At 35.4% G+C, this 15,603-nt stretch overlaps 1 protein-coding gene across 2 annotated transcripts in view; it reads right to left on the reverse strand.

Moving 5' to 3' along the window:
- The window catches only part of C1H14orf39 (chromosome 1 C14orf39 homolog), a 39,043-nt gene that overhangs the window by 8,853 nt on the left and 14,587 nt on the right, over positions 1-15,603 (reverse strand). For both annotated transcript variants that reach the window (XM_072629386.1, XM_072629387.1), the window contains exons 9-16: positions 13,791-13,911; positions 12,276-12,367; positions 11,110-11,246; positions 9,328-9,404; positions 5,736-5,812; positions 5,592-5,650; positions 4,501-4,562; positions 2,688-2,866 (exon numbers count right to left, since the gene is read on the reverse strand). In XM_072629386.1, coding sequence (XP_072485487.1) covers positions 2,688-2,866; positions 4,501-4,562; positions 5,592-5,650; positions 5,736-5,812; positions 9,328-9,404; positions 11,110-11,246; positions 12,276-12,367; positions 13,791-13,911 — 804 coding nt within the window. The remainder of the gene's footprint in view (positions 1-2,687; positions 2,867-4,500; positions 4,563-5,591; positions 5,651-5,735; positions 5,813-9,327; positions 9,405-11,109; positions 11,247-12,275; positions 12,368-13,790; positions 13,912-15,603) is intronic.

Consider the following 15,603-nt stretch of genomic DNA (forward strand, 5'->3'; position numbering starts at 1 on the left):
TGGGCCTTCAAGGATAAATAAAATTTAAATAAATAAGAAAAGGGACAGAAAAAACATTCCAGATTGTAGGAGGAACATAATCATGTGCATGGTGAGTGAAACGGAACAGGATATGAAGAGGAAATAGTGAGGAGACTAAGCATAGTACCACAGAACTTGAGAACTGGGAGGGAATGCAGCTGTTATTCAGACTACCTCATACATAAAGGAATCCCCACTATGACATATCTCACAAGTATATAGTAATGAGAACTGATGATGGATTATGAAAGGATGAGAAATAAGGATGTTTACTTTGGGATCTATCACTGCGGGCCTTGAAAGCCAGTCAGAGGAGTTTGGTTCTATTGTGATATGCAGGCTCTTGGGCAAGGGAGAACATGACAAAAACAGTGTTTTAGAATGATTAGATTAAGCATCTGCTCCAGTAAAGACCTAATCTGATGTCTGATGGTGGCATGAAAGTCACTCTGGGTTCTCAAAAGCTATGACAACTTGAGAAAATTCTGATAGATCTCACCAAATTGGAAACGCTTCATATAAAAAGGTGGATATAGTACATGTACAGTCATGACAAAGGATATATCTCATCTAGATTAGCCTAGCTAAATTCAGAGAAATTCATTACCACATTGGCTTCAGCTACGTCACCTACTTGCCTTGAAGAGAACACTAATATGGACAAAATGACAGATTGCTGAAGGATTGAATTAAGTCCCATAGTGATGTGAAACGTTATTATTGTGTGATCCAGATATTAAAGCCTGGATGGACAAGTAGGTGGCACAATAGATAACAGTACTGGGCCTGGAATCAGGAAGACTCATTTTTCTGAGTTCAAATCTGGCCTCAGACGTTTACTACCTGTGTGACTCTGGGCAAGTCACTTAACCCTGTATGCATTAGCAGTTCCCCATCTGCAAAATGAACAGGGGAAGGAAACGGCAAACCACTCTAGTATCTTTGCCAAGAAAACCCTAAATAGGGATAACAAAGAGTTGGACAGAATTAAACGTCTGACAATTTTTTTTTTTAAAACCTGAACAAGTGTGGTGGCAGTGAGATTGGACAGGAAGGGACACATCCAAAAAAGCATTTTGGAAGAATCAATATGAATTGATTATAAATCAGACATAGTGGATAAAAAGGAGGACAAAGTGTTGAAAGGGACTATAAAATTTCTAGATTAGGAGATGGTGTCAATAAAGAAATAAGGAATTTGGGAAAACAGAACTACTTTTGGAAGAAACTAGAAAGTATTAGTACAAAAATACTAGTAGAAAGTACAATCTTATAGGCAACAAACTGAAGACCTTAGAGCAATAGGTGAATACAGGTAAATAAACTTCCTAATACATACAAATGTTATTATAATCACGTATTTAGAGATAGGAAGGGCTTAATTGGTCATCTAGTGCATCCAATCATCTCATTTTTTAATAGATGAAGAAACTAGGGTCCAAAGAGGTTAAATGACTTGGCCAATATCAATTCCAAAGGTAGTAAATCAATCAACAAGAATTCATTAAGTTTCTTCTCTGTGCTAGGTGCTGGGAATACAGACACAATGAATGAAATAATCCAGATTTTTCACTCTAAATCAAACATTCTTTCCTCTACAGTATTACAAATATTGGTTATAGAAATAAAAAAGAAAAAGTCAAAAGAATAACTATTAGCAATAAGCAGAAATAATTATCTTTATGGACAACAGGGTGATTTATTTGAAAAATCCTGGAGAATTAAAAAAATGAGAAAATAGTTTCAGGAAAGATGGAGGAAACAAATCTACAAAAATCAGCAATTCTACTTTTATTTGCTATTTCTATTTGAGCAGTTTTGACATCACAGAAGGGACTATACTAAATTAAAAGCTGAAGGCCTTATTTATTTGGCCCTGCTGATCTCTAAAGTATGGGACTTTATGTGATATGTAATATTTTATGCAATATTATATGATATTCCCAACGGAGTACCTAACAGATTACAACTGCAGTTTCACGTTCTATAACATGGACAAAGGAGATGGATGTAGGACTCCTCCATAGGCTGAATGATGGAATTTCTATGTGATGGTATCTTTTGTTTATTCTGTATGAAATCATTAATCTATAATAGGACAGAGACTAGACCTAGATGCAACTGATTTAAGGAAAACCCAGATGAGGAAATTCCCTCCACTAGTGTAGATCAGCATCTTAGCTGCAAATTACAGTCTTTGAGCATTTCCTAGGTCACTGAGAGGTTCGGTGACTTGTCCAGGGTCACACAGCCAGTCTACATCAGAGACAGGACTTGAATCCAAGTCTTACTGGCCTCAAAGTCAACTCTCTATCCACAGCTGTTCCTTCAAGATAATTAAATCTAACTGTTCAGCAATGTAATGTTAAACATGTTAAATCAGGAGATAAAGAAGCACAACTTCTTAGTTCTAGTACTGTCTTCCCCTTGACCCTGGCTCAGTCACTTATTTGTTTTTACCGTTTGTTTCCTTAGCTACGAAAAGGGAGAAAATCATTCACCTTGTTTAGTTCTTTGGAATTTTCATATAAAAATCTATAGGCACTACGGTGTACTGCTATTATATCAATTATACTTTTAAACTAAAGCAAATCTTTAATAATCTATTATTATTATAAATAAATAATTTAATAAATAATGAAACATGAAAGAAAATAAAACCCTACAGTTCAGATGAAGGACTTTTAGAAAACTCTAATTTCTCCACAAATTCAGGTGTTTTCAAAAATTCAGGAGTTCTTAAAAATCGAGGCCTTTCAGGAGTTCTTGGAAATTTTTCAATGTTTTCTCCAGTTTCATCATGATTATCTTCTACTAATTTGCCCATGTGTTCTGTGTGGCAGTCCTGTCAATTCACAATACATAGAAAACTATCAGAAAAATTTTACAGTATAAATTAAATAACACAAAACATTTTGAGTCCTGATGAAGAAATAAACTATAGTAATCCATAATGAGAACAAAGCAGCCCCAAAACCAACTCAATTTGCAAACATCTGATTTCTTTATCAATCAAAACCATGTGGCAGACAGAGGTAAGACTAGTTTAAATATAAACTCAATTGTGAGGCGGAGCAAAGATGGCTGAGAAGAAGGAAGTAACACAGTGAACAATCCCTAAACCTCTTCTAAATAGATATAGAAAACACACCAGACTGAATCCTGATGGGGAAATCTGAGACAAAATCACAGCCAAGTTGTTTTCTAGCCAAGTTCAGCATAGAGAAACAGAGAAGTCTATGGACACTGGAGACAGCATCTGGCCAGTTACCCTATGAAGTACTCCAGAGCATAGGGAGAAAACTGTGCCTCAGGGCAAGAGGAGGTCATAGACCCATATTGAGCACCATGAGGGGAGAAAAATGTCAACTGGCAGCTTTGTCATACACTACCTAGTTCCAGGTCACAGATTTAGGACAGACTGATGAGGGGAAGTGCATTCCCAGGTAGGGAAGCCCTGGGCTGTTAATGGAGAAAGGAGTAGATAAAACCTCCAGAGAAATAACCAGGGTGGCAATCCCAGATCTAAGCAGATTTGTAGTATTTGTAGCTCTGTCACTCTACACCAGCAGAGCTTCCTGCATGGGCACTCCAGTATCTACAGGAAAGCTTTGCACCAAGGCAAAAGAAGGTCCCAGACTTATATTAGGGTACCTGAACGGGGATAAGTGCTAATTTCCAGCTTTGTCACGCACTTCTCAATTCTAGTTCAGAGATTCAGGGCTGAAGGGGGAATTTTATATATATCTGGGTATTTAATATTTCTGGGTAGGAAGACCTGGGCAGTATACAAAGGAACAAGTTCAGAAGCAAGCAGCAGAAGGGTCACTCAGACCTTAAGAGGAGAACAAGGTATCTGTTCCAGTGCAGAAATCCCAGATCAAAGGGAGCTGACTGAGCCAGTAGCAGTTTACTGTTGCTGAGATCCAAACCTAGTTCCAGAAATTAGAGGTCAGGAAGGGGAGGTGGGGGTGGTGGCTATCAGACTTCACTCTGGTTCAGACCACTTTGAGAGCAATAAAAGTTTGCAAGTCCCTTGCTTGAGTTGTCCCTGAGATCCTGGAACAGCAATACTCAATATCCCAAGAAAGCAGCAATAGGAACAACCCAGATCTCCCCTACAGAAATATACAAAGCCTGGCCCAAACAGCAAGCCTGAAGTCAGAAAGCAGGCTGGAAGAATGAGCAAACAAAAAAAGCATCCCGCCATAAAAACAAAGAGTATCCTACCACTATAATGGTGGCAGGAATACTAAAGACACAAACCCAAAAGAAAAGAATGTCCCCAAAACATCTCAACAAAACAGAAAACACAGCACGCATACAAATTCTACTATAGTCCCTGGAAGAGATAAAAAATTAATTTTAAAATGTTTTTTATTAATGAAATGAGTTTTTTTCAAAGTCAATTTAATAGCTGTCATGCTTAAAATTTTTTTTAATAGATATGAGGAAATCTGAACCAAAAGAATTACTTACTTGTGGGATATCTGTTGAATCTTTTAATTCTTTTTCTGTTTCTTTTTCTCTGAACTCAGAATCTGTGTTTGTTAAACAGGAACATGCTATTGTTTGCATAATATATTAACTTATTAAAAAGAAAGGTTTAGTGGTAAATGAAAGTAACATTTTACATATAGATGTACATATATACATATATATACTCTCGTAGGAATTGCTCTTCCTTTCCAATCTGAGTTATTTATGTGCCTTCCAAGATACAGAACCTTCTGGCACTCTTTTTAGATGATACAGGAATAAGACAGTTACCTATGCACATACCTAGTGTACATAAATAACAGCATCCCTTTATAACTCTACAAACTGCTACCAGAAGTGTCTGCTCTTTGACTCTAACCTATTTCTTCCTAGTCCTACTCTGCCACATTGAATGAGGGCTACACAAGGGCAGAACAGAATGTATATGAGATAAGGATGTAATTTTTTTTCCTCTCTATAGTGGTAACACCATTCCATTGCTTTATGACAAACTAATCTTTGCTATACTGATGGAAGGAGAGATAAACTAATAGTATTGGGGCAAATTATTTAACTGAATTCAAGGAAAATAATAAAATATCTATTAAACAAATTATTAGTATGTCAGTGTATTATTTGGACTATTCTAATGTCTTTATGATACAAAGAATGTGGCATTTTTTAATAACATCAATACCAAGACCCACTATTTTATCATCAAATAGATGGGAAGACATAAACTACATAAGTTAGTGAAAACTGTCATTATCTTTTATATTACTGAACTAATTTTTAATAATTGTGGAAACTCAAGTAGAGGGCCTAAAAGCCAAGTATGCCTGCCTATGCTCAAAAATCAAAAAGAAATTAGGATATGCCAGAAAAAAAATCAATGTATGAGCAATTAAGAATGCAGGAAAAATTGAAAAAATATTATAATGCAAGTAAACAGCATTTCTTCATCTTATCCTATCAAATGTACAGTAAGTAAATTAAACATTTACTTTTAAAAGCCACTATTATTGTACAGGGTAAAATCTAGAAATAACTTGTCCTCATTAATTCATAGGAAAAATAAGAACAGCAGATACCTGTACTTCCTTTGTCAAAAGTGTGCTTACAGTTTGACTGTTTCTCAAGAATCAGTGATCTAAAATGTACAAATATAAGTTTGTTATTTACTAAGTTATTGTTCATTTCAGTAATTAAAGCATTTTCTAATTCTAGAAAATTACCTGAATTGTATCAAGTTTTGTGTACTTTCATGAGCTGAAACTTGAGAACATTTGTTCATCACAGAGTCATCAAATTCCTGCCCAAAATAAACACAAAATTTGAAGTAGCTATACAAAACTGTTACTTAGAAACTTTTTTTTTGCTTTTGATTTGGCACTGCCACTGAAATACCCTACATTTAGTCAAGGTCAACACACTTTGCCTGGATACTAAATGCAAAATATTATGCAAGGTGCTGAGTTTCACCATCTTTGTTCTCAACGACATTATGTACAATCTTACTTGGGGAGACAAGGTGTTATTAATTACAATAGCTCACATCTATGCAATGTAATACAATGCTTTATCAAGAATATTCACATAAATATTCAAGTAACAATACAACGTAACATTGCTACAATAAAAGGATGGCTTTTTACTTATCTCTTCCACATCTTATCAAAGTTAATTTGCCAATTTATTCTACCCATTCCCCAACTTCTTGGTCCTCAATTCTATCCTCTCAATTAAAACAGAAAAAACCTAGGCCACAAAATCTAGAGGCTTAAAAGCTGAGATTTTTACATACTTGATTTAAAATAAAGGTTAATGTTTTTAGAGGAAAAAAAGAAACTATTATCGTCTTCCTTAGGATGGCAAGAGTCAGAATTGTTTTGACTGAGGAAAAACATCACAGTTGTGAAGGTACTGGAAGGGACCTTAAACATCATGAATCCTATCTCATTTTCTTGATAACCAAAGCCTTGAGAGATGAAGTGTCTTACCCAAGACAACACAGAACTGAGATCTAAGCCCCAGTCCTTAATTCAAATCCAGAACTCCTCTTATCACTCCCTGTTGCTTCTTTGTTCATTGCTTGAACTCTGCCTTGTTCAACTTTTTCTGTTACTCTCTTTGACCTCTATCTAGACTTGTAATGATATTAGTTATCCCTTCCACATGAAGGGGGTTAAGGATGTGGGGTCTGTGCAACCTAGAAAATCTGTTTTTCTGCTCTTCTTCTGTACCAGAGAAGTTGATTTTTTTCTTCCTCTTTTATGGGGTGTTGACAGTAACTTACTGTAAAATTTGGGTTGATACAATACAATACTTTATGCATTTCTGAGTTTCTAAACTTTTTCTGTGTTATCTGTTGCACAAAACTCCTCAAAAATTCCCATTTAATTTCTTGTGCCGGACTACAATATATCAAAACCCCAACGGGGCAAATCAAGGTGTGGAAGGGATAATTATATTATTACATTAAGGTCAAACAAGACTGCTTTACATAATACTTCACAATGACATAATCCCTTTACTGTCTGCCAGGCAATTTATTTACAACTCATAAGACAGAGCGTGCACATATGATTGTTCCTCTAATTTACACACAAGAAGCTGAGGTTCAGATTAGCTAAATGGCTTGTCCAACATCACTCTGCTAGTACACGGTGGAAAAACAGGAACCTTTTCTCCACCCCAGGAGGAAAAATAGAAAAGTCTAGAGTGACTTATCTTTGCAAATTATCCAGGAAAATGAACTGTTCCTTGAAAAAACTGCAAGACAATTTTCCAAGAATAAAGAAGAAAATGGAACTGAAGAGGTAAGAGGGAATCCTTATATCACAGTGGTGTTGTTGAGCTTGTAAGAAGGTAGGCAGATGTCTGTCACTCTTTCCCTCACACCTTTCTGTGGGGCCATGCTACTCTTCTCCCCTTAGGTGTGACTTTCTGATCTTTCCTGTGGTTCTTCCCCAAAGAACAGTGGCTTTTCTTTTAAAGTAGGCCTCTGAAAATGGAAAATCTCCTATTCCTACCTCCACTTTCAAGCTAGCCAAGCTAATCACTGTCCAAGTCACTGCTGCTAACACATCTGTCTAAAGAAACTCCATCAAAAGTATTCTTTGCCCTCATAAATCGTAAAAATGAATCAATAACTACTCTCTTCTGACACCAAGCTCTGAGCCAGAGATCTCACTCTGACAAAATACAGGGACTTTAAATCTATTATACCTCCTGATACATTCACACAGTAACATGTGCAGTCTAACAAAAGTAGTTAAAAGTTTTTTACTTCCTGAGTATTTAAACATAGAAGGATAAACAAGCTTTCAAGAAACAAGTATAAGTCCACTACTTCTGGGGAAGGCATCAGGCTCACTTTCTCTTGAAAGACAGGAAAGGAAATGGAAGAAGGAACTGAAGAATCACTGTCTTCTGCCTACAGCCTGATCAGATTTCAGCAATACAAGATCTGGTCACAAGTCCCAAGGATGGGAGAAGCTAGATTATGAATCAAAGAGGAAGAAGAGGCTGGAAGATTTCTTTCTGAAACCAGCAGGAGATCAATACTTATCTCCTGAGAGACACTGGCAAGAGACAAAGCCAAGATGGTGCTACAAATTCTCCTCAGTGACAGAAATACTTCTGTCCCTTGCAAAAGTAACAGTAATATACTTGACATTTACTAACATGCATAAAAATAAATACCAGCACTTCATATAAAAAGAACTATTAATCTAGCATCCCTAGTACCCCAGGTTGCTATCACAGAAGACAACTATTATTAATGAGGGTCCTGGTGAATATGGAATCCGTTGCCCAACTGAAGGAACTAGGAATATTTAAAATGGAAAAGGCTTAGGGGACCATAATTAGTTCTTGTTGTTTAGTCACTTTTCAATTGTATCTGACTCTTCGTGGGGTTTTCCTGGCAAAGATACTGGAGTACTTTGCCATCTTCTTCTCCAGCTCATTTTACAGATGAGGAAACTGAGGCAAACAGTGTTAAGTGACTTGCCCAGGGTCACACAGACAGTAAGAATCTGAGGCTAGATTTGAACTCAGAAAGATGAGTCTTCCTGACTCCAAGCCTGACACTCTATTCACTGTGCCACCTAGTTTTTCTTTTCAAGTATATTAAGGTCTATTTTGCTGAAGAGGGATTAGATCTATTCTGTTTGGCCCCAGAAAGCAAAAGTAAAAGCAGTATGAAATTGGGAAATTTCAGATTAATTTAAGAAAAAAAAACTTTCTAATGATAAGAACTGCCCCAGAAGTTAGTGGACACCCCACCTTAGAAAGGGTTGGATGATGCTCTGAAGTTGTATTACATAAGAGTTTTAAAAATAATGGTAATTGATATTTGTACAGTATTTACTAGTATTAGGTACTACACTAAGCATTTTACAATTACTATCCCATCTGATCCTCACAATACTCTTAGGAAAGTAGTTGCTATTATCATCATCCCCATTTTATAGATGAGGTGAAATGACTTGCCCAAGGTAACACACATTAAGTATTTGAGGTCACATTTGAACTCAGGTCTTCCTAACTCCAGTCCAGGGCTCTATCCACTGTGCCACCTAGCTGCCTTAATACCTTGAGCTAGTGATACATGTGCTAACTGGTATGGTTGGCTTAGACTATACAACACACATAAAAATTTGCCCTATTTTTGTATTCATATTACACACACACACATATATATATATATATAGATAGATAGTACACATATTACATACATATATATAATATAGCATTGTGTGTGTGTGTGTGTAACACACATAATACTTAATTCTTATTCTCTTTATAAAAAAGAACAGATACCGGTATTGCCTTTCTCTCTGGTCTGAAGTCAATCTTGGCAAGTGTTGAATGACTTGATGAACTTTCTTCTTTTTTATCTAGGTTATAAATAATTAAATCAAATTATTTTCAAAAAGTTCATATATCATGTCCTATAGGATTGAACTTTACCCTGTGACTTGATAAAAAAAATCAGGTTTACATATGACAGTGAATTAAAAGTGATATACCTAAGAATTATAAAAGTACTATGTAACCCCCCAAGCCCTGGGTTACAATTAGACAACCCTTTATTCTACCAATATGGCTAGGCACAGGGCCTAGACCTGTAATTTCACTGAAATAGGAAATTTCCAGATAAAGAAACACCTTCTACCAATGCAAGTCAGCGTCTTCTCTGCAACTCAGAGTCTTAGAACAGGGAGGTCTTAACCTGGGGTCAGTGAACTTACATTTTTTTGTTAATATTTTGACAACTATATATCAATATAATTGGTTTTCTTTGTAATTCCATAGATTTTATTTTAGGCATTTAAAAACATTATTCTGAGAAGGGATCCATTTTGGACAGCCAAAAGGTCTATGACGCAAAAAAAAGTTAAGAAGCCCTGTCTTAGAGAAATGACTACAGCATCCAGCAGGTAGGTGACCTGTCTAGAGGCAGAAGCAGGCTATAAACTGAGGACTCCCTGGTTTCCAGGTCAGTTTACTATACATGATGCCATGCTATCTCTACAATAGTTATCTTTGCTGTGAATGACAATGAACTGATTACAGTGCCTGGTGAAATACAAACACACTGATTCAGCTTACAAGGTAAGCAGTGTCAGAGACGGGGGAAAATTGATATCCCTACTTAAAGGTACAGTGATGATACGAGTTAGTTGATCTGCAGAACTATTAAAAGGAGCCAGCCTAAGAAGTATTAAGGGCCAAGGCCAAGTCTAGAGCAGCTCAGACACTACAATTCTGCTTTACAATTTAATTCAATTTAATAACCACTTATTAAGTGCCTATTATATGTAAGGCATTGTGATGCGTACCAGAAATTATTATTGTTCAGTTGTTTTTTTCAGAGATGTCTGGTTCTTCATGACTCCATTTGGAGTTTTCTTGGCAAGGATACTTACTGGAGTGGTTGCCATTTTCTTATCCAGTTGATTAATGCAAACAGGGTTAAGTGACTTGCCCAGGGTCACACAGCTAGCAAGCATCTTGAGGCCAAATTTGAAATCAGGAAAATGTCTTCCTGACTCCAGGTTTGGCATTCTATCCACTGTGCCACCTAGCAGCCCCTAACTATACTAATAATACAAAGACAAAAAAACAGTTCCTGTCACTGAAATGCTTACACTCTGTTGTAACTTACTTACCAGTCTACAATTTTATCATACAACTCCAAAAGAGAAAAAAATATTTACTTCTAATAGATATTAGAATTTCTTATCTTGACAACTGTACAACCAGAGTAGAGTTTCTGGTTGTGGTTTTACTAGTCTCCCTCAGAGAAAATACAGGTGCTTAAAAGAGGAGGCTCATTTCCTTTTTGCCTTCAGGAAAGAGCAGAGACCACCTTCCTCAGCCTAGAGGACAAAAATGGGTTCAATGTATTATTCAAGGGATATCTCACAATAAAGACTATTAAAAGGGTTTCTTACTCTATTTCTTTTAATTGAATAATCTAACTTTAAAATTATATAATGTTTTCTATATGATGGGAAGCATCATGGCATAGTAGATAGACAGCCTTTGATCCAGAAAGAAAAGAAAAATAAGAGATTTAGTTGTAAACATAAATTTTACCTGTTCCTCTTGGTTCTGAGAAATGTCTATCATTCCTTACAGGTCTGACTAAATTCTGAAAGCTATAAGGAAGAAAGTGTTGACTATTTTGAAGATTCTCATTTAATACACGAAAATGTCCATGTTCTTCAAAAATTCTAAACAGAAAATTCAGTAAAAATATTAAAAATTAGTCAAGCATAACAGGATTTAGAATAGAATTCAAAGTGCCCTTAGAGAAAAAGCACTGGCTATGGCATCAGAGAACCTGGGTTCAAAACCCAACTCTCCTTCAGCGTCTATGTAATGTTGGCAAGTCATTGCCCTCCATGGACATCAATATTCTCAACTACAAAATGAGAAGGCTCAATGATAAAGGTCCCTTTCAGTTCTAGATTCTATGGCTACTATTGTACAATCTAATCCTTTCATTTTACAGATGAAAGACGTGAAACAGAAATGGATTAAATAACTTGCCCATGGTCACACAGTCAGAGGAAAAAATACGACTAGATTCTAGGACTTCTTATTAGCTTCTGTGCCATTTCCATAACACTCTATTTCCTTATATCTTCACAATTCAATAAACATTTGTTAAATGCCTACTATATGCCCTCAAGGAGCTTACAATTTGAGGTAGACAACATACTAACAAGTATATACAAGCCAAGCTATATACATGAAAAATAGGGAATAATTGACAGAGAGAAAGCACTGGCATTGAGGGATTGGGGAAACCTTCCTGTAGAAGGCAGGCTTTTGTATGGGACTTAAAGGAAGTCAAGAAGTAAGTAGTTGGAGTGCATGAGTGAAAGTGTTCTGGGCTTTCAAATGAAGCTCACAATTTAGATACACATATGTTGTATTTCTTTCATCCATCTATAAATATTTTACTCCCATCTAACTTTATAATCTGCCTAATTTTCCCCCTCTCCATGACACAACAGTAAACACTGATGGATATAGGAAAGCCCAAAATCCTTCTCCCAATGCAGATCAATACCTTTTCCACAAGAATGCTAAGAGGTCACATAGGCAGGCAGTATGTGAGATGGGGAGTTTAAACCTCTATGAACTTCCTATCTCTAAAGTGGACTATCTATCCATTATGCTGCACTGCCTTTATAATACAGGGCACTATATAGTTTTACAATTAGAATATTTTGTTCACATAAAATTAAACTTACCTCTCTTTAAATTTTTTCGTTGTTTCTAATTTTTTACTTTTTTCTTCTGGGATTTCTGAAAGGTTCTTAGTTTCAGAAATTCTAACAGTCGGCTAAAAATTTTAAAAAAACACAACAGCATTTAAATAAATATTTCTGAAAAATGCTAAACCTTCATTAAATTTGTGATAACTAATGAGCACTAAAATTCTGCATATAACCACATTGCTACTTTATGCACTTCCAATCTGTAGTTGAAAAAGTTTCCCACTCTGCTCTTTACAACTACTGGCAAACTTAGCTTCTGAAAAACTTCTAGACTAACTTTCCTATAAACAGGGAGTTAGAAGCAAAAGGCTATTGGTTTCTCCCATTTGTTTAAAAGAAAATGGCAGGCAGGTGGTACACACCTGTAATCCTTGCTATTGGTGAAGCTGAGAATGGAGGATCTCTTGAACTTGGGAGTTCTGACTTCAATGGGTTAGGCTAATCAGGTGAATGGACACTAAATCTGGCATCAATATTGTGAGCCTTAGAAGTAGGGGAATCACTAGATTGCCTGAGGAAGGAGGAGCTGGCCCAGGTCACAGATAGAGCAAATCAAAGCTCATATGATGATCAGAAAAATAGCCCCACAAGTAACTCCCGCATATCCAGTGTGAGGGAGGGAGGGAAGGAAGGAAGGAAGGAAAAAAGAGAAAGCATGAGAAAGAAAAAGGAAGGAAGAGAAAGAAAATTGTACTGTCCTCAATATTAAATTATATAATACTATTTTATATTTTAGAATTGTTGATACAAAATCATTAACATGAGATTTTTAAAAATTTATAAAATTTTTAATGTCATTAGGTTATTATAACTTTAAAGAGAAAGAGAAGGAAGGGCAGAAGGAAGGAAAACAAAATTCTTGTAACAAATATGCATAGATAAGCAAAATAAATTCCCCCATTGGTCATATGCAAAATATATACATATATGTGTGTATATATATATATATATATATATATATATATATATATATATATATATATATATATACACATACACATATATGTCATTCTGCACTCTCAGACTCTCTGGCAGGAGATGGGAGTAATTACTATTTTTAAAGGAAACTCCAAGAACATATATTCAAGAACATGATAGAAAATAAATCTCAAGCTCAGGCTGAATTATTGCTGAATACTTAGAATGAGTATGTATACTGTTACTTATTTGCAAAAACAAGGCCATTTGAATTACCCCATGTGAAAATTTAAATAAGACTTCTGTCCATGACACAGTCTTAAAAATAAGAATGTTCAAAGAAAATCTTAATTGCAACAATTTTTTTTAATTTAATGTTAAAAAAGTCATTTATATCACTTCTGATTTCAATAAAAGGATTTATTCTAAATTATAATAGCTTTTAAACCCTGCATCAAGTATTTCTCCATCTTAGCCTACCTTAAAATGGACCATTTGAAAATACAGACTATAATTTATGTATTTACTTCTGTATTAGCTGATATTAAACATCTACATCAAAACCAGTACCTGATTTAAATAATTAATTTTTCTTTCTATTTCATCTGTTTCTTCCTTCAGTTTAGATGACTTGTGGATCAAAGTTGAAGCACATTTAAGGACGTCATTAGTTTTAGATCTCCAATGAACACTTTTGTGTTAAGAAATCATTATTAGGGAAGTACATTTACATCTATAATTTATACAGTATAACCAATTTTAGATAAGATTATTTGTGAAAATTGAACATTTTATAGCTACAAAACATTTACAAGTATAAAACTATTATTTAAGCCTTTAACATATCATAGTTTTATAAATATTATTCTGGTACATTGTGAAGCCAGAATTCCTTAAGGGTTGGCAAGATTTTTCTGGTGTATGTATTGCTGCTGCTACTATATTATTATTCACTTCAACATTTTACAAAATTAATTTCAGTCATTTAAGAAAATAAATTTAGCTAATGATGGTCATATAAAATGCCTACCAATACCAAATGTCTATTTGAAAACAGGCATAAGTCCAGTTCAAGAAGATAGTCTGAAAAGGATATATATGAAGGATTTAATCTTACACAAGCTCTTACAGTGTATGCTTTTGTGTCATATAGAGGTGGAGATTAGAAATCAGGCTGGGAGCAAAATATTTACAGATGGATAAATGAAATATAAAATAAGCAGCTTCACTTTAATCATATATTATGAAATATGTCAGATTATGTAATCAACTTTAAGATGTTCCTTATTTACATGTCTAGTTGAGAGGAAAAAATATCATCAAAGGTGTCTGTCACCAAAGGTTACACAGTATCCAAATCAAGGATTTTCTATAGATGACAAAGTCCTAGAGATGCTCTTATTTGTGCTGAACTTTGTGATAATTGCATTACATCCTAGACTACTACAGAATTTCCTAAATGAGATCCAAAACTATTCAAAAGAGTTCAACTCAACATTTCACAAAGGAAAAACAGAGTGGATGAAGTATGCCTATGATATGCAGTTGAACAGACAACCCACTGAGTTGTTGACGCACTGTCAATGGATAATAAACAGGCCAGAATTGAAAAGAGGAAGACAGAAAGCTGTTTTTCATTTGGAAATGGGTAATACTTTTAATGACCCTGAGGTTCTCCTTGAAACAAAAACTAATCTGTTAACACCAATATTTTTCAGGGGTGCTACGTGGCTATGACTTCTAGAATACCCAAATATCTGAAGAACAATGAACTGTGGTACACATAATAAATCATATGCCCAGAAGGGATACAGAAGACATCATCACAGAGATGTCAGGTGATCCCACAGTAAGAGATGAACCTCCGTATCACACAGGTGACACAGAGGAAGAATCCTGGCATGATTTGTGAGAAGACACGGACAAGATTCACACAGGATGAGGTGGGAGGGACTGCAAATCTACATCACAGGAGAGAGTATGTAAGTCAATGAAACCATAAATCCATTTAAATTTTTAATTACTGACAACCATATTATTTGGGAAGGCTTTTCTTTTTCTAAGAGGATTTACAAAGCATATACCATACAGTTCCACAGGAAACAAATCATGACCTACATGGATGTCCATATGTTCAAGCTAATTTCACCTCAACTCCTATTTAAGGAGCCAGGATTCAAACCACCTAGAGGGTGTGGGCCTTACTACAAATCTTCCCTAATCAAACTCCCCTCAACGGGTGGGTAAGATCTTTAAAGACTCTTGATTGGTAAAGGCAAGATTCAATCAGGGCACTTGATTACACTAAAACAAAAACAGCAAAAGACCCTACTTTACTTGCCTTTACATTTGCCATTACACCCCTGTACCTAAATCCTCTTCT

This window comes from Notamacropus eugenii, chromosome 1 (assembly GCF_028372415.1).
Source record: "Notamacropus eugenii isolate mMacEug1 chromosome 1, mMacEug1.pri_v2, whole genome shotgun sequence".
In the NCBI taxonomy this organism is placed as follows: domain Eukaryota; kingdom Metazoa; phylum Chordata; class Mammalia; order Diprotodontia; family Macropodidae; genus Notamacropus; species Notamacropus eugenii.